Genomic DNA, 26,586 nt, shown 5'->3' on the forward strand with positions numbered 1-26,586 from the left:
GAGAGATTCCTTGTCCCTTCTGCCATGTGAAGACACAGCGAAAAGATTGCCATCTATGAACTTGAAAGCAGACCCTCACTAGAAACTTGCCATTACCTTGCTCTTAAACTTCCAAGCCTCCAGAACTGTGAGAAATGTTTGTTGTTTATAAGCCATTCAGTCTATGGTCTTTTGTTATAGCAGCCTGAACAGACTAAAGCATTACCCTTCTAGCCACTTTCTACCCCAGGAAAGAGATTAGACCTGTGTCCTTTTATCTTCACACTCTCCTAGCAGGGATTTATCGTTGTTGTTGTTCAACCCCACGGACCGTAGCACACCAGGTTCCTCTCTCCTCCACTATCTCCTGGAGTTTGCTCAAATTCATGTCAGTTGAGTTGATGGTGCTATTTAACCTTTGCATCCTCTTGCCTGGTGAACCCCATGGACAGTAGGAAGAGGCAGGGAGTTAGGCCTCAAGTCTTCCATCCCATTGATGGATTCCAAGGCAAAGACTCACCAGAATGTAAGTGGCTTCCAAACTGAGACCTTCAGAAATCGGTGCTGCAGAGGGAGTCTCAGGACCTCTCCAAGCCAGACAATTCTCATTGTGACGGAATGTGCCCCTTATCTAATCACAGCAGGGGAGAACTGTGGGAACCTTTAATAGCCTTTCCCTCTGACAGGTTGGATGGCAAGGACAGTGACAGTCATGGCTTAGCGAAGATGAGTGAGTGGCCTGATAGAAAGGCGACACTGACCTGGGGTTCTCACTCCAGCTTTTCATGAAGATATCGTGGCAATCAGATTCCTTCAGTAGTCCCAGCATCCCTGACTGTAAACAGAAGAGGGTCTGTCTCTTTCAGTTCAAACATCCAGGGAAGCTCAGAGCTAGGGAGTTGAGCCTCCGCACACACCTTCATTTTTACAGTTTTGCTCAGGACTCAATGACAAGGCCCCCTCCTACTTTGGAAAGTGATTGGGGCTGCTCTGGGACCGGAAGCAGACATTCAAGGCTCCTGGCTCCACTTGTGGTAACAGGAAATCCATGCCTGGCACTCTCTTGTCCCCATAATAGTTCCAAAATGGGGTCCAACATTCCTAAGGCTCTGGTGGGTACCGGATTTGTTAATAAAAACAGTCTCACAGGGCTGTGAAAGTGAATCACTGATAACAGGAGCCCATCTCTCTTTGATTCCTGGGTAGATGTTTCAAACCTTTAAACCTTACCAAATGGAGAATTACATTCCAAAGCCTACCTCAAAGAAGAAGAACAATTTCCTCTAAAATTCCAAGAGGATCAAGCCAGTTGTAAATAGGAATATGGCCAGGGAAGTTTATTGGTAATTTCCTGGGGCAGGGTGTGGGAAATGAATGGAGGTCTTCTTGTCTGTGCAGCTGCTGACTGCAGAGCACCTTCACTGAAATTTTGGTCCTAAGATTTTGCTCAGGCACTCATCTAGCTCCACCTCACAAAGCAGGGTCTTCTGGAGAAGGAGTCCCTCTGCCCTGTCATTTGAGCCTGCTCAGAGGACCCTGAGCTGAAAAGGTAGACCCACCTCATTTTTCAAGGGTACAAGAAGGGAGCCTGGGATTGTGTTGAAGGCTTCCCTGGTGGCTCAGATGGTAAAGAATCCACCTGCAATGCAGTAGACCCAGGTTTGATCTCTGGGTCAGGAAGATTCCCCTGAAGAAGGAAATGGCTACCCACCCCACTGTTCTTGCCTGGAAAATCCCATGGACAGAGGAGCCTGGCGGGCTACAGTCCGTGGGGTTGCCAAGAGTCGGACATAATTGAGTGACTAACACACATGCTTGTGTTAAGAAGAACAGAAGAGAGTTCCTTTGAAACCCAGGAGGGACCAGAGGCCACAATGGGTCCAGATGTGGAGAAGGCCTCCCTGCAGCTGGATAAAGCTCGTTGGGTCCTTCTTTTATGTGTAGCTTGTGGGAACGGGGCAGGCTTTCGTATTGATTCTCTCAAGGTTTTCACCTCAACCAAGAGAGGAAAGCAGAACAAGAATTTTTACCTCTGTCTCACTGGTGACACTGCCCAACCTCAAAAGTGTAACCACTTCAGCCCTCATAGGCGGAAGGCAGGCAGGTGGATTTCAAACTCCTGCCCTAGTCTTCCTTCTCCTCCACAACTCTGTGCCTCAGTCTTTCCTGGGGTGGCTCACTGACTGGAGAGCAGTTGACCCTTTGCTCCCTGAATATCAAAGGGTGACTGTGATAAATCCTCTGCAAGGTACCCCATCCAGGGCTGCTGGAAGGTCCAGATGGCTCACCTGCCCCCAGGGCTGCTTCAGGGCCCTTTCTAATAAAGCCTCCCTCTTCCTGGGGCTCCATTAGCCTTGCACAGTCCACATGTGTGCAGGGTTAAGCCGTGCCCTTTGCACAAACACACTTGCAGCGTCAGGCATCTTAAAGGACATGTTAACTGAGCTCATCTACCAGTTTTAGCCACAGAAGGGGTGAAAGCTTAGGAGAGGCCCTCGCAGCCTTGGCCCTCCCTTACCCACTGAATCAGAGGGAGGCAAGCCCCTCACACGCACACACTCTGCTTACACGCTCAAATAGGATGGGCCTACAGGGAAGCCATCATTACGTGTTGGGGAAGTAGGGCTGGGAGAAGGGGAGGGCAGTGACATGCTCTTGACCCTACTTTAGTGTTTCAGGGTGTTGACTAAGAAACAGGAACCTCCCAACCAGTCTAGCGCTCTCTCCTCTGCACCAGACACCACAGCCTTCTCCACCAGCCTGGGCTCTTTCCCAGCACTGTGGGTGTGGCTCCACTCCCACCTCAACTTCTGGGGTTTTTCCACTGTACCAGAGCCTCTTCCAATAGCCCTGTCTTGGATTGGCAGCTTGACAGAGAGACCTCACTCTGCAGGAGGCCACACCCCAGCCATTAAAGTCAGAGGATTGGCAGGAGGCCATCTCAGTGGAGCACAGTTCTTGCAGAGCTCCCACACTCAGCCTCCTCTGCAGCTCCCTCAGCTGCAGGCTCATAATGTCACAGACCCTTCCCCTCAGCTGAGCTAGTTCTCAAGCAACCAAATTTCTCCTCCTCATTTTCTTAAGGGAGGCTGACTGTCAGCCACAGATGGGCACAGGCTGTGCCAAGATCTCCATGGCAACCTGAGGCCCCTGTTTCCTGCCTTGGGCGATGATCCAGAGCCAAGACCCGTGGAGGGCTCCCTTGCAGACCCCAGTGGGGCTGACTGTTGCTGCGGGCCCATCACACCCTGCTGTCATTTCCTGGAACTTAGGAACAGCCTAGGGAGGAAGCCCAGCTGAGTTTCCCTGGAAGACTTCAGACCCATTGGGAGTTCTCTGAGAAAAGTCCTGGAACGGGGCAGGCTGGGAAGGCTCTTCACTGGAATCCACCCTCTCCCTCCCATTGATTTCTCAGGGCAGACTGTGGGGCTTCTGGTGGTAAACCTTCTTTAGGGTAATGGGTGAAAGTTGACAATTTCACAGTGTGCTAGTTGGCTTTAGACTTTGCTCTCCCTGGCAGAAGGGGTGCTGGTGGTGGACAGGAGACAGTTTGCAATGGATTAGGCAACAATCCCAGATCCTTGCTACCCCCACCCGATAAATGACCTCTGAGGCATTTGAGGACCTGGCAGGATCTTAACCAGGTGGGTGTTTATCCATGTGGAGTCAAAGACTCGAGAGTGAAAGGGATGGTGGGGTGGGCACCCCGGGAGCATAAATGGAGCTGAAATTCACCACCACAATGTCAAGAACTGGGGAGGCTTCTTCCTAGAGATTCCATCTCCAGGAGAAAGCCAAATCAGAATGCAAAGTAGATCTGTGCCTAGTTCAACCTGCCTTTCCTCTCTGCCCTCTGCAAATCTCCGGGAGGGAACCTGAAATTCAGTTGTGTGGATACTGTACAGGCACAGTTCACAGCCTTCTCTGCTCCCTGGGGGATTCCTTCTCCTTGTCAACTTCTTTTCCCAGTCTCGGGGGAGGGGAGTTTGGTTTTGCTCATCTTGTTCGTTGGGCTTTTATAATGCAGAATCAATACCCAGTTGGGGAAGATTCTGTGGTTGGACTGGCAGTGGAAAGAAGGATTGGGGTCTACAGGGTATTAGTCTATATAATAAAGAGAAAAAGAAAATATCTCAAGGAAATTTTGGAGGCAGTGGAGGTGGGAAATTGGAAGAGAGTTGCCCTAAGTTCTGCTGACTGATGAGAGGAGATTTGACAGGACAGAGAATTCATGGTCAGTGCTGCCATGGTCATCACCATCAATCTCCCCTCTCACTTTGCCAAAGGGCAAGTCTCAGGTTTGAGCTATTTGGAAATTACTTGTGACTGCTGAAGGGTGCTTCCTAGTCAGTGCTAGGACACTAAACCTCGTGGATCCAGACTTTGTGAGAATTGTAATAATAATCACTCTCATGTTTCTGGAATACTTAATATGTATGTACCCAGCAGTCCTTTTTGTTGCTGTTGGTCAGCTGCTCAGTCGTGTCTGACTCCTGGACCTCCAGGCTCCTCTGTCCATGGGATTCTCCAGGCAAGAATACTGGAGTGGGTTGCCATGCCCTCCTCCAGGGGATCTTCTGGGCCCAGGGATTGAACCTGTGTCTCCTTTACCATCTGAGCCACTTAGGGAAGCCTCCCAGCCCTCCTACTAAAACCTTTGAAGGCATTGTTTGATTTAATCTTCCCAACTGCCCTGTGGAGAGGGGAACATCATTATTCCTATTTTCCAGAAACAGAACTGAGTCACAGGAGGTAATGACACTTGCCCAAAGTCACACAGCCAGATGAGCTGTCACCTGGCCTCGAAGACATGAAATCCGGGTGGTGTCCAGGCAAGTTTTCTGCAGGGAGGCCAGGTACAGCAAGCACGATGGGGAGCTCCTCTCTGGAAATTGCTAGGCTGCGCTGAAGAGGGCTCTCTGTGGAAGCCGCCACCTCTCACTGATCCAGCAAAGCAGAAAATCCAAGCTGTCACGAGGCATGGCTCCATGGAAGCTGCCCCTCCTCGGCTCTGAGCGTCAGGAATGTGCCGGGAGCTAACGTGATCATCTAGGAGAGCTCCTGTCAGCCTCTTGTGAGTCCTGGGACTGATGCGTGGGGGAACACACGGCCCAGATTAACCCCCTCTGAGGAGGGCCCTGTCTACCTTTCTGTCGAGGCCTTTCAGAATGCAAACATCCCCTGGCAAGCTCCCAGCACTTGGAGAGTCCTGAGGGACAAGGAGGGGCAGATGGCACAGCCTCCATCTGTACTGCCTTCCTCTGTGGCTCCAGACCTACTGTCCCTCAGGAAGAGGGTCTCTGTGGGAGCCTCCGGTTTGGGAGTCAGTGGGTTCGAACCACCCTTCCCACAGGAAGCTCTGACATGATTCCATCTGGACAAGTCACTTTCTAAACCTCATGCCTCGGTGAAATACGAAAAACAGTAGTACCCACCTAATAGGTTTAAGGCCAACAAAATTACTTGGCACAAGGAAATTGCTCAATAGGCCATATTCCTATCTCAGGAAATGAGCTGAGGAGAGAGTCGAGTTTGTGGTCACTGGTCTGACAGTGTGTTTTATCTACTTTGGACTCTAATTGGTTCTGAGCATTCTTCTTGGCCCTGCGCCCAGGCATAGCTCGACCCTTTCCTTAGGTGAAGCTCTTCCAGAACCTGTGCATACCTGCCTTATCCAACCTTTTTTTTTTTTTTAATATACTTTATTACCTAGTACTACAGTTGGTTGTATATACAAGTCTGGGCTGGTCAGGGAGGGACTACAGTTTTCCTAATTTTTCTGTGCATAATCCTTTAGCTTATGATGCAAAGCATGTGGCTGTTTCTGGCCACCCCTGGCCATGCTGCCTGGTCATTGCCACACACCGGCTGGTCTCCACCCTTTGCATGGACCCAGAAAGGCAGCCTCTGCCCATGAGACCCTGGCCTCCCTCACTGGTGTTTTTCTCACAGTTTGGAAAGGCACACAGCCATACAGTGTCCAGACAGAGCAGCAGTGTAAGGCCCTTGTCTCCAGAGGACAGTCATGCTGGTGTCTCTCCCTCAGGGAGGCTCTTTGCTTTGGCCTCACATTGCCCTGGGTTTGATTCCTGGCTCCGCCACTCACTGCAAGAACTTGAGCAAATTACCTCCTCTCATGGAGCCTCTGTAAAATGGGGATAGTATTATTTTTCATAGGTTGTGAAATAGCTTTAAATGTAAAGCTCCCAGCACCCAGTAGGTCCCCAATAAATATTAGCTTCCTTTTCAATTCTTGTGGGGCAATCGGGAATGTTGAACTGAAGACACTTCCTAGGGGCTTCCTTGGTGGCTCAGATGGTAATGAGTCTGCCTGCAATGCAGCAGACCTGGGTTCAATCCCTGGGTTGGGAAGATCCCCCAGAGAAAGGAAAAGGCAACTCACTCCAGGTTTCTTGCCTGGGAAATCCCAGGGACAGAGGAGCCTGGCGGGCTACAGTCCATGGGGGTGGCAAAGAGTCAGACACCACCGAGGCGCTAACACTAGGAAGCCCTCGAGAGCCCCGGGCTAAGAAGAGAAAGGTCGCCGGGAGCCGGGGGAGACCGATGATACCACCTGCCTCCCCACCTGCGCTGCCTCCTCTGAGCAGGAGCTGGGCCAGGGCCATTCTGAGACAAGTGAGCAGCCTCCCTGAGGCCAAGAACCAGACACTCCAGCCAACTGTCGGGTACCAGCCCCTCCATGTGCTCAGGCTGCATCTCAGAGCTACGGGAGCAAAGGTGCCAAGGAGGGGAGGTCTCTGGGGACAGAAACACAGATAAGAGGAAGGCCGTCTCCACAGGCCTGCTTTGCTCTTCTAGTTCCCACACTCGGCAGACACCCTCTTGCAATGCACAACTGGCCAACTCCAGTCAGGCTGGAAGGATTTCTGCACCCATTCCACAACAACAGACAGACAGATGCCCACACCGGACAGTCTTAGTTTCCATTCCAGCTGAAGGAAGAGCACAGGGCCTAGGGCTTTTTTGGGAAAGAAATGTGTTTCTTAAGTCTTCTTTCTGAATCGTGTAGCACTAGCCAGCTGCAACTGAGCAGCACTGGTGTTCAGCAAATATCAGTCATTGTCACAATGTTTGCCATTCGCAAACAGCACTTACACCACCCTATTCAATGCACTTCCCTAAACTCACTGTTTTACACAGTCTCATCTTTAACAAGTATGTGCCTGATAAACCAGTTTCGTTTAATTTACAAAAAAGTATATCACTGGTTTTAGAAAAGGCGGATGAACCAGAGATCAAATTGCCAATATCCGCTAGATCATCGAATAAGCAAGAGAGTTCCAGAAAAACATATATTTCTGCTTTATTGACTATGCCAAAGCCTTTGACTGTGTGGATCACAATAAACTGTGGAAAATTCTTCAAGAGATGAGAATACCAGACCGCCTGACCTGCCTTTTGAGAAATCTGTATGCAGGTCAGGAAGCAACAGTTAGAGCTGGACATGGAACAACAGACTGGTTCCAAATAGGAAAGGGAGTACGTCAAGGCTGTATGTTATCACCCTGCTTGTTTAACTTATATGCAGAGTACATCATGAGAAACACTGGTCTGGAAGAAGCACAAGCTGGAATCAAGATTGCTGGGAGAAATATCAATAACCTCAGATATGCAGATGACATCACCCTTATGGCAGAAAGTGAAGAAGAACTAAAGAGCCTCTTGATAAAAGTGAAAGTGGAGAGTGAAAAAGTTGGCTTAAAGCTCAACATTCAGAAAATGAAGATCATGGCATCTGGTCCCATCACTTCATGGCAAATAGATGGGAAAACAGTGGAAACAGTGGCTGACTTTATTTTTCTGGGCTCCAAAATCACTTCAGATGGTGATTGCAACCATGAAATTAAAAGACGCTTACTCCTTGGAGGGAAAGTTATGACCAACCTAGACAGCATATTACAAAGCAAAGACATTACTTTGCCAACAAAGGTCTGTCTAGTCAAGGCTATGGTTTTTCCAGTAGTCATGTATGGATGTGAGAGTTGGACTATAAAGAAAGCTGAGTGCCAAAGAATTGATGCTTTTGAACTGTGGTGTTGGAGAAGACTCTTGAGAGTCCCTTGGACTGCAAGGAGATCCAACCAGTCCATCCTAAAGGAGATGAGCCCTGGGTATTCATTGGAAGGACTGAAGTTGAAGCTGAAACTCCAATACTTTGGCCACCTGATGCAAAGAGCTGACTCATTTGAAAAGACCTTGATGCTGGGAAAGATTGAAGGCAGAGGGGAAGGGGACGACAGAGGATGAAATGGTTGGATGGCATCACCGACTCAATGGACATGGTTTGGGTGAACTCCAGGAGTTGGTGATGGACAGGGAGGCCTGGTGTGCTGTGGTTCATGGGGTCACAAAGAGTCGGACATGACTGAGTGGCTGAACTGAACTAAACTGATATCTCTATCTGATCCTTACTCAAGCCCCTGGAGGGGTGCTAACCACACTGTAGAAAACACTGGGCTAGTGGACACCTAGCAGTTGGGTCATGTGACAAGCTCATACACACATCAGGGGTAAAAGCATGAGCTCAGTAACTTTGCTGCTCTATCACAAGGACCTGAAGATAGCTCCTAGGGGTTTGGGTTGTGGACAAAGAACCCAAATCACTGGCCAAATCAGTGAACAAAGGATGTCGTGGCCATCAAGTCATCAGCCACTGTAGCCACTCCCAACAGTGCACCCTGAGCAGATGAAAAAGAATAGGATGCTCACACCAGACAGCTGAGGTGCATGCCAAAGGAATAATTTCATTAAGCCTAGACAAAGTGAATCTTCCCATACAAAGTGCTAAATTCATTAACTTCAGATATTTGTTTTTTTCTTTAATTAGCAGAAATCTTTTCGTGTTCAACTACCTGGTTTGTTTTTCGCAACACTCCTATATATCCTGCCTCTTCCCTTACCTGCTCAGGACAGTCCTTCAGAGCTGAGAGTCTGTCTCTTGGGCTTAAGTCTTCAGTATGTCTGCTGAATAAAATGTAATTCTCAAGCTTTTTGGTTGTGCTTTTTTTTTTTCCCTCCAGTTTAAAGCAATCATCTTATGGGGCCTCTAGTCATGAAATGGTGAACATTCATCTTGATTCTAAAACCAAACCACCAAAATTCAATAATGACTCTCTGGTTAAACATGGTGGGTTGAACTCACATGTTTATCTTAGGTCCTTCCCTAGATCCCACTAAAGTAATGGGAAAAGAACATACAAAAGTATAATCATACAAAGACCCAGAGACTGGAAGAGGAGACAACCACAGATGGGGTCTGCTGACAATTGTTTAGAAGGTTGAAATCAGCGTGACCAGCACCAGATGAAATTCAAGTGTTCACAGAGGGGCGTGGGGAAGAGATGGAAGCTGATTTGCCCTGCAAAACACTTAGATGGGCTTGGGAATTGAAAGGAGTGCAGTGTGGGGTTGAAACAATGGATATGAGACTCTTAGACACCCAGATTCCTATCTCTATATGTGCAACAAAATGACTGCCTCCTGCCTCCACCCTCACTGAAAATAGGGGGTCTATTTTCTGGGGAAATGCAATCAGGATGAAGTACAGTGGTGAGAGGTACTGGCTAAAGACAGGGGCACAAGAGCATGTCTGCATACAAACAGAGAAGCCCCTTCTTGAGGCAGTTCCCAGAGAGTTAGTATGAAGCTTATACTCCCTAGAGACATGGAGCTCCTTCTCTGGAGAGATGAATGGCCTCAAAGAAAAGTTCCCTAAATACTGACTTTTGAGAGACTCAGGTGGCAAAGCTGCCTCCCGTTACCCTCATGGAAGCCCTTTATAGCCCTTTGACAGACCTGTCTGTGCACACTGAGCTTCTAACCCACTTTATTTTATTTTATTTTTTAAACAGCAACTATTCATTTAATCAAAAACTGTGATACAGCCATTTTGAAAGATACAGGTGAGGCAATGTGCATGGGGGAATGTATACGAGAGCTAATATTCCCATCTTCCATAGTGGGAAGTCAATTGATAATGTATAAAAATTTTAAATTAACAACTATACTACCAACTCTTATCTAGAAATCTGGAGGGAAATGTCAGAGGAAACAGTTTTAAAAACTTAAAGTATAAGCCTAGGGAATAGGAGAGAAGGTAGTTTGCTTTTATTTTTCTGAGTATTGTATTATTTGACCTGTAAAAATGATATACATGCTCTTGTGTGACATAAAAAATAAGTTTTAAAAATGTTAAGACTGTGATAACAAAATGGAAACACAACCTCTACTGGCAACTTGGCTATTATTTTGGAAGCAACTTCTACTCTATAGAAAAAAAAAGTGGTGAAAATTACTTAGGAGAAACACTTTACTTAATTTCATTTTGAAAATTTACGGGAGCTGGTGGTAGAAATGTATAATATAGGGATTTCTTGAGAACAACCCACTTTAAAGCAACTTGCTCAAATAGAAGTGCCAGCTGAGGGGTTTTACAATCTGTCCAGAGTTTGGAGTAAAGTAGCCATAGGAATGTTAGAAGATGGAGCCAGCTGAAAACTGCATGCATGCTGCATCACTTTAGTCGTATCCGACTCTTGTGACCCCGTGGACTGTAGCCCGCCAGGCTCTTCTGTCCATGGGGATTCTCCAGGCAAGAATACTGGAACTGGAGAAGGTTGCCATGCCCTCCTCCAGGGGATCTTCTGACCCAGGGACCAAACCTGCTTCTCTTACGTCTCCTTCGTTGAGAGGGGGTTGTTGTTGTTGTTGTTTTAAGCGCTAGTGCCACCTGGAAAGCCCACTCAAAACTGTGGTGAAGGACAAACAGTTGGTCAAGAAAGGTACCCTGGTTGGCTGTGGTGCAGGACATCTTTTTTTTTTTTTTTTTTTTGACATCTGTTTGGCCTGCAGGTTCACTGTCCTCTTCTCCATCATGCTTTGGGCTCTGAGGGGCTGACCTGAAGGACACACACAGTAGCGGTACCCCCTCCCTCTGCCATCCCTGGAGACTGGGGGAGAGGGCGAGTGAGATGGAGCCCTCCATGTGGGACTGAGCTGTCTGTGTCCCTGGACTCCTGTCTTTCCTGGTAACTACTTCTTTCTGTTGCCCCATCAGGCCTAGGACTGGTAACTAGGATACCACACTACAACTTAGGGTTTCTCTGCCTGCGCTGCACTCTGCCTGCACCTTGGGAAACCGTACCTTTATTAATCTCTTCAAATTACCCAGCTTGAGGGTGCCATTTATTTCCTGCCAGGACCCTGACTTGAAACACCAAACAATATTTACATTATCAAAATGTGAAAACTGACTACTGATTACCAGAGGAACCTGTGAAATAACTATATTGGGAAGCTGGAGAAAGGGAAATGGGAACAATGGTATAAGAACACCAAATCCTTAACTGCCATAGTAGTAGTGAATAACAAAATTGATAAACTGAGAATGGAATAATATAAGCTAAAAGAGTTGAAAGTGATGACTTCTGTGAAGAGGGAAGTTGATGGACATGATGTTCCGGTATGTACCCTTTATGCTTTTGATTTTTTAAATTATGAGCACGTATAAATATGCAAAAAATTTAATTTTAAAAAAGTAAAATGTCAGGAGAAAACAGGACAGTGAAAACTCTTTGAATTCTTCAGAGGACCTGGTGCATAATGGTTGCTTAGGTACCAACAGCAGAGTTGAACCCTATGTGGCTCTCCTTTAGAGCTTCGGGTCCCCAAGAATCTGTCACTGCTCTTCAGGAAAATGTGCTTGACAGTGTGTGTGGCCTGATAGCAGGGTGGGGAGACAATAAGGCGATTAGGGAGAGAGGTCAATAGTTCGCAGCTGCATAGATTTGCTTTGAGGAGCAGAGCCTGAATCTTAGCTCTCCACTCTCAACTAGGAGTCAGGGTCTTTAGGCAAGTTATTTCACCTCTCCATTCCTCAGTTTATTAAGTCCCATGAGGGCACAGTCTATTACAACCATCATCTTTTCCTGACCAGAGACTTTATATAGTGGGGGCTGTAGACTGATGCATACTAGGAGCTTGATAAATGAGTGAATCCTTAACTATAAAGAGGAACACATTTGAGTCAGTTCTAATGAGGTGGATGAACCTAGAGTCCATTATACAGAGTGAGATAAGTCAGAAAGAGAAAGACACATTGTATATTAATGCATATATATGGAATCTAGAAAGATAGTACTGATGATCCTACTTGCAGGGTGGCGAAGGAGACACAGACATTTTGGACACAGTGCTGGAAGAAGAGGGTGGGAAGATATGAGAGAATACATTGAAACGTATTTATTACCATATGTAAAATAGATAGCTGGTGAGTTCGATATATGACTCAGGGAACCCAAAGCCAGTGCTCTGTGACAACTTGGAGGGGTGGGATGGGGAGGCAGGTGGAAGTGGGGGTTCAAGAGGGACAGGACATATGTATGCACACCTAATGCTGATTCATGTTGATGTGTGGCAAAAACCATCAGAATATTGTCAAGTAATAATCCTCTAATTAGAAAACTGTAAAAAAAAAAAAACTGAGTTAATCATAAGGATTAATTAAGAATGTACATATAACATGGCAAATGTTTGGTAAATAGATCAAATAAATATTAATTTTTTTCCCTCTTACTTTCTGCCACAGTTCCCTATCAACGTTGATATCAATCAGCTTTGAGCTGAAGTCTGATAGAGGTAAATAATAATAAATGGTATAAAGAACAATTATTGAGTCTTTAATTTATGCCTTGCAAGCTTATATTAGCTTATTCAATTTTTACTTCTTAAGTACTCTTATTATGCCCACTTTACAAGTGAGAATGCTGAGGCATAAGCAGTGAAGGCCGAGTGCGGAAGAATTAATGCTTTTGAACTGTGGTGTTGGAGAAGACTCTTGAGAGTCCCTTGGACTGCAAGGAGATCAAACCAGGAGATTTCCTAAAGGAAATCCATCCTGAATATTCATTGGAAGGACTGATGCTGAAGCTGAAACTCCAATACTTTGGCCACCTGATGCAAAGAGCTGACTCATTTGAAAAGACCCTGATGCTGGGAAAGATTGAAGGCAGGAGGAGAAGGGGACAACAGAGAGTGAGATGGTTGGATGGCATCACTGACTCAATGCACATAAGTTTGAGCAAGCTCTGGGAGTTGGTGATGGACAGGGAAGCCTGGGATGCTGCAGTTTGTGGGGTTGCAAAGGGTCGGACACGACTGAGCAACTGAACTGAACTGAATGGCATAGCTAGTAAGCGGTGGACTAGGATTTGAACACAGGAGCTCAGCTTTAGAGCTTAAGCACTTACTCATTTACTAGATTGTCAACAACCTATTCATGTAACCCAGAAAATGGATCACTATCAGGTTTTTCAGGAAATTCCTTCTTGCCTAAGCAATCCTTGTGATATGCTACTGTCCAGACAACAAAGTCACCACTTTTGGGTCTGGGGATGTGTTCACTGAAGACTGTTAGTGACCTTGTTTTGAAGAGAAACCCATTCACGTATTTTATCAAGCCTCAAGGTTGCTCTCTTGCTAACTCAGCATATCTTCTTATTCTTTGATCCCAACGTCTTTAAAAAAATAATTTTATTTACTTATTTATTTTTGGCTGTGCTGGGTCTAGTTGTGGAGGGCGGAGGCTACTCTCTAGGTGCGGTTTGAGGGCTTCTCCTTGCGGTGGCTTCTCTTGTTGCAGAGCGCAGGCTCTAGAGTGCTGGCTCAGTAATTGTATGGGGCTTAGTTGTTCTGTGGCACATGGGATCTTTCCCGTCAGGGATCGAACCCGTGTCTCCTGCATTGGCAGGCCAGTTCTTTACCACTGAGCCACCAGGGAAGCCCCCAGCTTCCTTTTTCAAAATATTTTTTTAGTGAAATATAGCTGATTTACAATGTTGTGTTAGTTTCACATGTATAGCAAAGTGGATCAGTTATACATATGCATATACCCATTCTTTCAGATTCTTTTACCATATTGGTCATTATGGAGTATTGAGCAGAGTCCCCTATGCTGTACAGTAGGTCCTTATTAGTTATCTATCTTATATATAGTAGTGTGTATGTCAACCCCAACCATCCATTAATCCCTCCTCCTGCTTACCCCTTGGTAACCATAAGTTTGTTTTCTACGTAGATTCCAACTTCTGTCTTTAAGAAAAAATCTTAGCAAGTAGTTAAGATATAATAAGCTGTGCTTCTTTTCCCATTCCCAAGAATAAAAAAGGGGAAAATTTTCTTCCCTAAATGTAAAACACAAGATATGAAATGACACATTCATTTCAAACAAATTTTGGATTCTAATTTATAGTTTCTTTTAACTTACAGTTGTCCTTTAATCTATATTTTACATTTTACATCCCAGGGAAGAATACAGAAACATTCTCTTCAGGTTCTCAAAAGACTGGAAAGAATTTATTTCATAAATACTGCAACTGAAGTGTGCAATTAGTTATAAGCTATTTCATATAGGTAATTTGGAGAATGCAGGGCACCATTAAGAAGTGAGTATTAATAAGTCTATTAAAGGTAAGCCATGAAGATTAGTTTTGGGGGGCAGTTTTGGGTGGGGTAAAAGTACAAAACTAAGCACCTTTACTGTTCATTGAGGGAATTTTCTTCCATTCAGGTTTCTAAACAAGGAACTTAAGAAGATGTTGCCTTTTACTGTGTGGCTCAGTGAAAACCTATATCAGCAGACACTCACCTGACACATATCAAGTGTTGGACTCTGTCCCAAGTGTCCTGTATACTCTGTTATCCTCACGGTAACCCTACCAGCTAAGTGCTACTAGCAGTTCAGTTCAGCCGCTCAGTCATGTCCGACTCTTTGCGACCCCATGAATCGCAGCACGCCAGGCCTCCCTGTCCATCACCAACTCCCTGAGTTCACCCAAACTCATGTGCATTGAGTCGGTGATGCCATCCAGCCATCTCATCCTCTGTCGTCCCCTTCTCCTCCTGCCCCCAATCCCTCCCAGCAGCAGGGTCTTTTCCAATGAGTCAACTCTTCGCACGAGGTGGCCAAAGTATTGGAGTTTCAGCCTCAGCATCAGTCCTTCCAATGAACACCCAGGACTGATCTCCTTTAGGATGTACTGGTTGGATCTCCTTGCAGTCCAAGGGGCTCTCTCAAGAGTCTTCTCCAACACCACAGTTCAAAAGCATCAATTCTTTGGCGCTCAGCTTTCTTTGTAGTCCAACTTTCACATCCATACATGACTACTGGAAAAACCATAGCCTTGACTAGACAGACCTTTGTTGGCAAAGTAATATCTTTGCTTTTTAATATGCTATCTAGGTTGGTCATAACTTTCCTTCCAAGGAGTAAGCGTCTTTTAACTTCATGGCTAAAATCACCATCTGCAGTGATTTTGGAGCCCCCCAAAACTCTGACACTGTTTCCACTGTTTCCCCATCTATTTCCTATGAAGTGATGGGACCAGATGCCATGATCTTAGTTTTCTGAATGTTGAGCTTTAAGCCAATTTTTTCACTCTCCTCTTTCACTTCCATCAAGAGGCTTTTTAGTTCCTCTTCACTTTCTGATGAACTATGATGAAATATGATGAACCTGATGAACTATGATGAAATATGATGAACCTGATGAACTATGGATGGAGGTTCGTGACATTGTGCAGGAGACAGGGATCAAGATCATCCCCAAGGAAAAGAAATGCAAAAATGCATTGTACAGGCTTTTTAGTTCCTCTTCACTTTCTGATGAACTATGATGAAATATGATGAACGTGATGAACTATGGACGGAGGTTCGTGACATTGTGCAGGAGACAGGGATCAAGACCATCCCCAAGGAAAAGAAATGCAAAAAAGCAAAATGGTTGTCTGAGGAGGCCTTACAAATAGCTGTGAAAAGAAGACAAGCGAAAAGCAAAGGAGAAACGGAAAGATATTCCTATTTGAATGCAGAGTTCCAAAGAATAGCAAGAAGAAATAAGAAAGCCTTCCTCAGTGAGCAATGCAAAGAAATAGAGGAAAACAACAGAATGGGAAAGACTAGAGATCTCTTCAAGAAAATTAGAGATACCAAGGGAACATTTCATGTAAAGATGGGCTCGATAAAGGACAGAAATGGTATGGACCTAACAGAAGCAGAAGATATAAAGAAGAGGTGGCAAGAATACACAGAAGAACTGTACAAAAAAGATCTTCATGACCCAGATAATCACGATGGTGTGATCACTCACCTAGAGCCAGACATCCTGGAATGTGAAGTCAAGTGGGCCTTAGAAAGCATCACTATGAACAAAGCTAGTGGAGGTGATGGAATTCCAGTTGAGCTATTTCAAATCCTGAAAGATGATGCTGTGAAAGTGCTGCACTCAAAATACCAGCAAATTTGGAAAAGTCAGCAGTGGCCACAGGACTGGAAAAGTCAGTTTTCATTCCAATCCCAAAGAAAGGCAATGCCAAAGAATGCTCCAACTACCACACAATTGCACTCATCTCACACGCTAGTAAAGTAATGCTCAAAATTCTCCAAGCCAGGCTTCAGCAGTACGTGAAAGGTGAACTTCCAGATGTTCAAGCTGATTTTAGAAAAGGCAGAGGAACCAGAGATCAACTTGCCAACATCCGCTGGATCATGGAAAAAGCAAGAGAGTTCCAGAAAAACATCTTTTTCTGCTTTATTGACTATGCCAAAGCCTTTGACTGTGTGGATCACAATAAACTGTGGAAAATTCTGAAAGAGATGGGAATACCAGACCACCTGACCTGCCTCTTGAGAAACCTGTATGCAGGTCAGGAAGCAACAGTTAGAACTGGACATGGAACAATAGACTGGTTCCAAATCAGGAAAGGAGTACGTCAAGGCTGTATATTGTCACCCTGCTTATTTAACTTATATGCAGAGTACATCATGAGAAACGCTGGACCGGAAGAAGCACAAGCTGGAATCAAGATTGCTGGGAGAAATATCAATCACCTCAGATATGCAGATGACACCACCCTTATGGCAGAAAGTGCTACTATAACACTCAGTTAATAGATGAAGAAGAAACTGACGCACAGATTAAGTCACATAGCTAGTGAGCTTCGCAGTGGGACTTGAGTCCAACAGTGTAGGTTCAAAGTCTGGGCTCTAATGACTCTGCTACACCATGGGTCTGCCACTGCTGAGGCGGCAACTCATCCTGGGAGGGCCTGATATAGCACTCCTTTTTTTCTGCTTCTTACATCTGTGGGTCTTGGGTGACAAGAATCTGATTGTACAAGTAAAAATTCCAAGGAATTTTTGTATTCAGGCCAGACATAGCCTGTTCTTATGGATAACTGGGTACCAGAAGTAGCACACTAACGGGGAAGACCAAAATTCACAAAATTTAGCTTACATAAAGGGGACCATTAGTGGATTCTCTAAGGAGATAAGCCCCCTGTCAGGGTTTATCTTAAAGGGTATAAGTGTGTTCACAGATGTTTCTTTGCTAGAAAAATCTCTGTAGGCTAGAAAAATAATTTTAAGTGCATGGAAAAAAAAGTCTTGGGAGAAAATGCACTAAGCACTACCTCAAGAGACTGAGACTTGGGGGTAAGGATACAGAAACATTTTCTATTTTATATATATCAGTACTATTCAAACCTTAAACCTTAAAAAATAATACTTTTGTAATTAAAAAATGGACATTAATGGTCAGTGATCTTTTCATTCCCTTTTCACTATTCAGTTCACCACTCAGCTACTTGAACCAGAAAGATATACATTTGAGTAAAGGTGGTCTGTGAATTCTAACACCTAGTGAACCTGAATTTGACGTGCTGCTGCTGCTGCTGCTGCTGCTGCTGCTGCTAAGTCGCTTCAGTCGTGTCCGACTCTGTGCAACCCCATAGACGGCAGCCCACCAGGCTCCCCCGTCCTTGGGATTCTCCAGGCAGGAACACCTGAGTGGGTTGCCATTTCCTTCTCCAATGCATGAAAGGGAAAAGTGAAAGTGAAGTTGCTGTGTCGTGTCTGACTCTTCGCGACCCCATGGACTACAGCCTACCAGGCTCCTCCATCCATGGGATTTTCCAGGCAAGAGTAGTGGAGTGGAGTGCCATCGCCTTCTCTGGAGTTTGACATGATGGGAGGGCAAATCCAGTGAGGTAAGTATAGACATTTCTGTAATTGCAACTAGCGTATAGTTGAGTCTTGTTTTTCAATCCAATCTGACAGTCTTTAACTTTTAGAGTATTCAGTCTAATTGCTAGGGTGTGTGCTAGGCTTCTCAGGTGGCTCAGATGGTAAGGAATCTGCCTGCAATTCAGAAGACCTGGGTTCGATCCCTGGGTAGGGAAGATCCCCTGGAGAAGGGAATGGCAATCCACTCGTGTTCTTGCCTGGAGAATTCCATGCACAGAGGATCCTGGCGGGCTACCATCCATGGGGTCACAGAGTCAGACACAACTTAGCAACTGAACAAGAGGATGGGTTTAAGCCTTGCTTAATACCATCTTGGGCTTCCCTGGTGGCTCAGAGGTTAAAGCAACTGCCTGCAATGCAGGAGACCTGGGTTCGATCCCTGGGTTGGGAAGATCCCCTGGAGAAGGAAATGGCAACCCACTCCAGTATTCTTCCCTGGAGAATCCCATGGATGGAGGAGCCTGGTGGGCTACGGTCCACGGGGTCACAAAGAGTCGGACACGACTAAGCGACTTCACTAATACCATCTTGCTATTTATTTCTATGACTACAGATAAGTAAAATTTAAAGATTAAGCCAGTTTTACCTCATGCGTCAGCCTACTTTTAAAGATAATTTTTCTTTTCTGGTCACACACAGGGCTTATGGGATCTCAGTTCCCTGACCAGAAATCAAACCTGGGCCCACAGCAGTGAGTGCCAAGATTTAACCACTAGGCCACCAGGGAATTCCCGTCAGCCTATTTGTTATCCATCCCAAAAAACAGCAGGTTACTAGGTGGCCAGAGAGGCTATATAGGTTTTTCAAGCTGCATCGTTAGGGGAAATGGGAACACCTGGACCTCTGGCTCCACCTCAACAGGTACAATTAATTCCATGTTTGTCATATTAGGGGTTCTGGGAAAGACTTATGAAAACGGACTTTGCAGGTAGCTTCCAAAGTCTTTTCTGTGACTTAAATACACACCCGATTGAGGATATGGACTACAAACCAAGTCTGATCATCCTTGAACCAAGTTCTAGGAACTGCTCCAGCTCTGGATAATTAAAGAGCTGAAAATAACTAAGACTCCCCTGGCCTCAGGAACTGGAAGAACAGCTGAGTCTTGAAGAAGCTAAACTGGGAAAGGGCAGAGGTAATGCACTGAGGAATCCCATGCAAGTTCTGACACTGGAAACAGCAAACCTAAGTTTAAAATGGGCAGCTTTCCATCCCAGGGCCACTGTGGCTCCAGACGACATATGCACCAATAGGAAATCAGTTTCTGGATTAAACCCTTGGCCTGGATGAGTGGGTTACCTTTCTCAGTTATGGATGTTTGAGCAATCATTTTTTTCAGATTGAAGCAGGCAACACAAGGTATCCCACTCATTTTGTAGTGTAAGTCCAAAGTAAACTAGACTACTGATTTTATGCTTTTTTCCAGGAGAAACTCATTCTTCTGGGGCACGGCATGCCTTCCCTATGCTGACATTTTGTACCCTTCCAGGCTAATGGGCCCTGCTAAGCAGACTAATCCCATAATGTGATTTGCCTTAAAACCACCACGCAGTAGAACTGGAGGCAGAAATGACCAACAGGGTAAAGGAAAAACTGGGCAAGAAAACCCTGGGCTGGGGAATAAAGGCTTCCAACTTCACCAGGAAGTGGCTACTGGAGTTTAGCAATCTAGGGTAAGCCCTGCCACTTACTGGGGTAAATTACTTAACATCAAAGCCTTTTCTAAAGGTGCTTGGCACAGTGCTGATTTATCACGGCTCTCAATTACCAGTAGCTGCTATCATTTTCCACAATGGGAAGGTGGGGTCATGGTAGGCCTGAACAGCTGCCAAAGTTCAATTTGAAAGGACTCCAAGGATCAAGTATATCAGATGTTAGCTGGACTTGAAACTGAGAGCTACCTTTGGTGAAATCTCTTGTTAAGTCCTTCATTCCTTATAAGACTTCATATCTTCCTATTTATCAGAATTCCACTTAATTTGGACCTAGTTTTCCAGTCTGGATTGTTCCAAAGTCTTATGTAGGTTTTGGCATTTCTAATTGCTGGACTTTTTATCTACAAGCCAACCAACCGTAATTCCCTCACAAAAACAATTTATGCTTAAAATTTTCCCCAAGACTCACCCACACCTAATGGGTAAGGTCTGAACTTTTAAAAATAGCTCTTATTAAAAAAAAAATCTTATTGACTTGACTGCACTCGGTCTTTGTTGAAGCATTCGGGATTTTTTGTGTGTGTGGCATGCAGATCTTCAGGTGCGGCCTGGGAACTCTTAGTTGCGGCCTGTGGGATCAAGTTCCCTGATCAACGATGGAACCAGAGTTCCCTGCACTAGGCTTGCAGTTTCAGCCACTGGACCACCAGGGAGGTCCCAAGACCCGAATTCCCTACCTTGGCATCCAAAGCCATTTGCAACTTGAATTAAACTGATTTTCTTCCGCCTCTTGTCACTTTCAACTCTCCAACACTATTGCCCCAAAATGCCTTTCCTTTCCTTCACACCTTCATCATGCCCTTCCCTCTTCTATCTTCAAGGCTGAGCTAAAATGTCACCTCTTCAGTGAAGCCTACCCATTTCCCCAATGGTTTCTTCCTTCACGTTCCATTATACTTATCACTTAATCTTTAACAGAGAACTTACCCGAGACATACTCTTTCTTCTATTTCAAACATTTTTTGATCTGCTCCATTGCTATTGCTTATAGAGTAGTTGTGACAATCATACATTTGAAATGTACTTTGTAAAACTGTAAGTTATAACACACCATCACTATACTGGTCTGGAAGAGAAACGGCAGGACTGAAGCAGAAGAGTGATGTTGTTGCTTTCCTTTTACTGGTTCGAAGTCTGAACTGGTTTTTGACCTACTGCAGCCACTTTATATGGAAAATAACCAGCTTGTATAATGGCTTAAAAAAGTAATGAGTAGCCCTCGAGCAACCCAACCAAGTAAGCACCACATGTAAGGAGAATCCAAAGGATGTGTTGCAGTTAAGAGTATCTATAAAAAGTTTTACTTTTTCCTGTAATTTTAATACAAGACATCTAAAGTCTTAGATAAATATTGAGTTGATCCTATTAGGAACAAAATATGGCATGGATTCTAAAAACATGAACATATCTTTTTTTTCCTTTGCATTTAGGCTTTGCAGTTACTATGTAATGATTATCACTTTGCCAACAGTCAGATACTAGAGAAAGAGAGATATGAGAAACATCTTTTATTTTTTTTCTAAAGAGGTGAAAATAAGTAAGATTTCTTATATTTCTCACTCATAAGATTTTTAAACTCTTAAAAATGCAATTGCCTCTTTTCAAAGCACATGCCATCTTAAAAAAAATCTTAGCAATGTACATTTGCACTCAAAGAAAAACATGCAGCGCCATTGTCCTCTGACAAAATTCTGCATAAAAACCTCACACGACTTTCTGCACACATGTCCCCTCTTTATCATTTAGGGACTCCAAACCACAAACATTCAGTGCAATATTTATTGTTTCTTATTTCCGTAGGAAACACAGGACCAATGATGTCTTCTGACTACAACTGTTTCTGGATGGCTGAGCAACAGTCTCCCTCTGCTTTATTTTAAAGTACTCTCTTTAACTTGCTGATGTAAGGTACAACTAGAATTCAGCAAAACTTGAGGATCCAAGTGGAAGATGGAGGAGAAATACTTAAGGTGTACCCTGTGCCATAAACTTAGGAAAAAAATTTACACAGAAAAAAAACAAAACAAAAACCTCAGATTTATCAATGCACCCTTTTAAAAAGTGTTTTTTTTTTTTTTTTAAATTTCTGAAAGCAGCTTAATGTGAATCAAAAGCAGTTCCTGAGTAACTGCAGTAAACAGTGTCTTTTTAAAATATATATATATATATATATATTTGCAACTTAGCTCATTTTGGTTCTGCCTTAATTTACTTCCCCAGCTTTTAGTTTAATCACAGTTCCTTTCCTTTCAGTTCTCAATGTGCAAGTACAACAGCATCAGCTCCAAGAGTCGGCGCGCTGCAGATGTTTCTTGTCACTTCTGTGTGATCGCCTGCATGTCTGTCAGGCCAGGTTTCCAGAGTTACTGCAGGCCAGAGTTCTCTCAGTCTCACAAAACCTGTGAGAGCTGCAGACACTTCACGTTTTCTTCATCAGACGCCGTGACTGCCACGTGTGGAGCTTGTTGTAGGCTGTCTGGAGCATCTCCTCTATGTGACTTACCAGCTGAAAAACAAACACAACACTCTTAAGCAACAACGGGCTAATGGCTGGTGAGGTTAATGCTTCTGACTCAGATCTGGTACATATTTCAGAGCGCAGCTGCAAAGCTCTTTTTTATTTCCCCAATGAGGCAATATGCAGGCCCTCTGTGAAGGTTCTCAGATACATTTCATATAGAAAGGTAAGAGGGATGGGGGCGGTGTACAGTATAGGCTGAAGTTCACCTGCTCTGCCTACACTGTATGTCTGCCCTGTCATTAACCAGCCACAGAACAACAGGAAAATCTGTGTTACAGGTCTCAGTTTCTTCTGTCAAATCAGAGGTTTCGAGATTTAAACATTGGACTTCTAAGTAAAATCCAGAGGGCAGCAACACTATCTGAGAGAAAATATAAAAAATGCCCTACTCCCCTGAAGATTCTGAGGCAGCAGGTCTGAGATGATACCCAGGAATCTTTTGATTTTCAAAAGCTTCTGAGCTTAATTCTGCTGAACAGCCAAGCTTGAGAAGCACTTTTCTATGTTCTCTAGGTCTTTTCCAGCTCTCAACACTTCAGGATTTCCACATAATAGATTACAGAAAAATGTAATTAGTCTTAAACCGCCACACAAGTACTATGAAACCCCTTCTGTCAGGACTATGTACTTTGAGTAGAAAAAATTTTTGCCCTCATCATAGACATAACTAGAAGTCAAAAGGACCACACTGATCTAAGCTGATAAAGGCTCCTGAGGTAGAATGTCCTTGGATTATCTATTTCCTTGGAAGTGGACAGTGTAATTTACATGGTTGGAAGTAAAATTTTTGTAATGTCTCCAAGTCAATTTTGGCAGTATGGAGACAGAGAACAGGAAGGCTTAAATCCTTATAGCATGCCAACAATTTGGATTCAATCTGAGGTAGAGTTAGAAACAAACAAACCCTTATTTACCACATCTGTTATCAGTAAGTGTGTTTGTGTAGGGGAGTGTTATTTACTTCTGTCGGTAAACTACATAAAAATCATTTATTCTGCTTGACAGGCCACAATGTTTCCACAGTACCAGTTAGAAGAGATGACCACCACAGCCTCGTGTAAGGCTGCTCAGGGCCTCAGAATTCTTTTTACCAGAGACCTTTTTACAGTGCTCCAGGCAGTTACAATCAAATGAGAAGGCACATGAACTGAATCTGAGATCCTTGCTCTGCTGTGGGAAGACACTTCAAGATTCTTTTCTGATTATAAATAATATTACGTTTTGAGGAAAAAAAAACAATGTTTAGGGAATAAAACCTTTTATCAATGAAGGTTTTTCAGCTTTCAACTGTGAAATTTCCTGTTTTGCTTATCCTACTTACATACTGAACAAAAATAGTTTTATATGCTATTTTTTCCATAGTCATCTTTGAGAAGACTTGCATTACACACAGAGAAAGAATCTTGTGCAGTTGCTCTGCGTGTGTGTGGTTTTGTGTGTGGCTGGCTCTAGTCTTGCATTAAAAACATTAAAAATCCTGAGTGCAGGTGACACTTCTCACGCATCACCTCACTGCTGCCCTGCTGTCAACAGGGGAGCTGAGGCCATCACCCAGGAACTTTCCAGCTCACTCTCACAGAATGGCAACTCTGCCATTCTTCGCACTGCTAGAATGTAACTTGTTACTTAGGTTTTCAAAATAAACATTTTTAGGAACATACACATAGGTTGTAAATCTATAAAGAAAAGCATGAAGATGATTATTACAGATGCTGGGTTAGTCATGACCTTGAGAGAGTGTGAAGGAGGTGTGGGCAACTGGCCAGGGGCACTCAGGTGCTGGCTCTATTTCTTACCATGCTTGGTGAGTACACAGACACTGGCTTTACTGCTTCAAAAAGCAACTGTAGTTTATACACTTATGAATGTGTGATACATTTTACAATTAAAAAACAGGATTCCCAGGGACATAAAAAACAACATATATACTCAATTACAGGAAAACAAAGTTAATTTCATCATTTTACTACAGAGAAAAAAATCAGGCCAAAACTAGATTCTTGCCTTACATTTGTGCTTAAATACTGTCTCCGAATTTTTTCTTGGAATGGGCAGAGCTTTGTAACTTGGAATCGTTCCAAATTACTTTTCATTTTCACTACCTAAAAAAGATGAGATAAATAATGAATTAGACTCTCAAGAACCTACAAAGATCAAGGGAAAAATACACATAAGGTTACTTTCTTTAAGATTTACTGGCTTCACCAGGCAGAGAAGCAGTTATCTAATATATTTAGATTTTTTGAGTTCATAATTCCTATCCTTCCTGATATTTTTTTTGTGCATGTGTATAAATATGTATGTGGAAAACATACAGTATATACTGTTATAAAATTCCACTTGGTTTAATGTGAACATCTTTAAGTCATTAAATATTAGGTCATCATTTAAAATGGATATATCTTTAACCAATCTGCTTCTGATAGATATCAGACCATTTCTAACATAGACAGTGGTAGAAAAACATCTCTATGGCTCAATATTTGCATACACTCATTCTTAATTATTATTTTCTTATATTTCTAAATGTTGAATTTCTGGGTCAAAGCATTTTTTAAAAAGGTAGTACTAGCAGTAAAAGAAAGGACTCTCATCAAACTGGCCAATACCGATTATTTCAAATTTTTTATTCTTTTGCAAATTATAGATGAAAAATGCACCTTTTCTGTAGCTTTAAAGATAATCCAGGAAATGAACCCACACTCCCTGCACTGGAAATGTGAACTTTTAACCACTGGACCACTAGGGAAGACCCTAAAGATTGTCTGTAAGATAATTTATATAGTAAGGCTATTACTGTTTTTTAAAAATTGAAGTATAGTTGACTTAACAATGTTGTGTTTGTTTCTGGTGTACAGCAAAATGATAGTTAAGTTTTAAGATGTACAATTAATAGTTACGGAACTGCTCTGGATCTCAAGTTTCTTTACAAAATGGGTATCAATACCTACTCCATGAGGATGCTGTGAGGCTTAAAGGAAACAATATAGGCAAAGTAGCGTCTGGCACATGGTAAACGTTCAATACAGTTTTCCAACGTCAAGATAACACCTCACTAATTCACATTATCAAAACAGCTGGCTGTGTTTGGGATCAGTTCTAACCTTTTCTTCTAGGAATGGTGTATTAACAGGAAAACAGGACCAGAAGTGCCGTAGAAGTTCCCCAACAGCCACATATAGGTGTTTCAACTCAGACTGAATATCATTTGGCACCATCTCTGCAAAAGAAAAAGAGGTTCACAGAATAAAAGCTATTTTCCCATGTGTATGCAGTCTCTGACTCACAGTATAAATGTGAATGTGCACCCTACCAATGTTAAACCTGGATGTGCTATTCTAAATTAGTGATTTCTAAATTCCCTTGGGGTTTCAGAGGCCTTTTCAGGTTTTGCTTTAAGAGGTAGGAGACGGAAAAAACCTTGTAGTATGACATAGCAATGTGCCACTGTTTGTAATATTAAAACAGTACTGAAACATTAAGCTGTTTTCTAGGTATGCTTCAGGATCTGGATGCATAAAAACAAAACACAGATCCTGGAAATGTTCCAAAGGAAAACCACTACAACTTTAACACTCTTCTCAAATTGCTTTAGAGCTGATTTAGGTAAAGGGATAGCAACAGGAGGTCCAGCACGTACGGTTTATGGCTTGCTGTGTCCCTCCCTGCATCAGTGCTCCTCCAGGCGACAGGGCTGTGATGGTGCTACTGGCAGCACTACTTGAGAGAACCTGAAAGGAATGAAGGAAACATTTCAGTTTAACAGCAAATGTCCATAAATACACAATCTACAGCAACCAGAGTGAACTGCTTCCCATAGGGCTACTAGAATACCTACTAATCTTTCAGGAATACCAAATTTACAGGTACCTCAAAATACATCCCCTTTTGTCCAGTCAAGCTTCCCCACCTTAGAGAGTATAGCTGATTGACAATATTGTGCTGGTTCCAGGTATACAGCAGACTGACTCAGTTAAACATATATATGTATATAACCATATTCTTTTTTTCTTCTAATTTATCACCAGGTACTGAGTACAGTTCCTTGTGCAGTAAATCCTTATTGTTTATTTTCTATGTGGTAGTGTGCATCTGCTGGTCCCATACTCCCAATTTATTCCTGCCTCCCCCACCCCTACTCCCACTTTCTCCTTGGTAACCAGAAGTTTGTTTTCTATGTCTGAGTCTGTTTCTGTTTTGTAAATAAGTTCATCTGTACTATTTTTTAGAGTCCACATATAAGTGATATAGCCAAGCTCTTTCTTAAGTACC

The 26,586-nt window shown here is 43.7% G+C and overlaps 1 protein-coding gene and 2 long non-coding RNA genes across 3 annotated transcripts in view; 2 read left to right on the forward strand and 1 right to left on the reverse strand.

Moving 5' to 3' along the window:
* The first annotated feature begins 11,101 nt into the window (after positions 1–11,101).
* LOC104976244 (uncharacterized) lies at positions 11,102–21,597 on the forward strand. The gene is made up of 3 exons (XR_816426.4): positions 11,102–11,461; positions 12,587–12,636; positions 17,624–21,597. It is a non-coding gene; the product is annotated as an uncharacterized lncRNA (long non-coding RNA).
* Positions 21,289–26,586, reverse strand: part of GTF2H1 (general transcription factor IIH subunit 1) — a 29,499-nt gene continuing 24,201 nt past the window's right edge. The window contains 4 exon segments of the mRNA NM_001046150.1: positions 21,289–22,299; positions 24,324–24,416; positions 25,419–25,534; positions 25,955–26,045. Coding sequence (NP_001039615.1) covers positions 22,213–22,299; positions 24,324–24,416; positions 25,419–25,534; positions 25,955–26,045 — 387 coding nt within the window. The 3' untranslated portion in view covers positions 21,289–22,212.
* On the forward strand, positions 22,258–23,584 carry LOC132344184 (uncharacterized). The gene is made up of 2 exons (XR_009493330.1): positions 22,258–22,346; positions 23,320–23,584. It is a non-coding gene; the product is annotated as an uncharacterized lncRNA (long non-coding RNA).

The sequence above is a fragment of the Bos taurus genome, chromosome 29 (genome assembly GCF_002263795.3).
Source record: "Bos taurus isolate L1 Dominette 01449 registration number 42190680 breed Hereford chromosome 29, ARS-UCD2.0, whole genome shotgun sequence".
Classification (NCBI taxonomy): Eukaryota; Metazoa; Chordata; class Mammalia; order Artiodactyla; family Bovidae; genus Bos; species Bos taurus.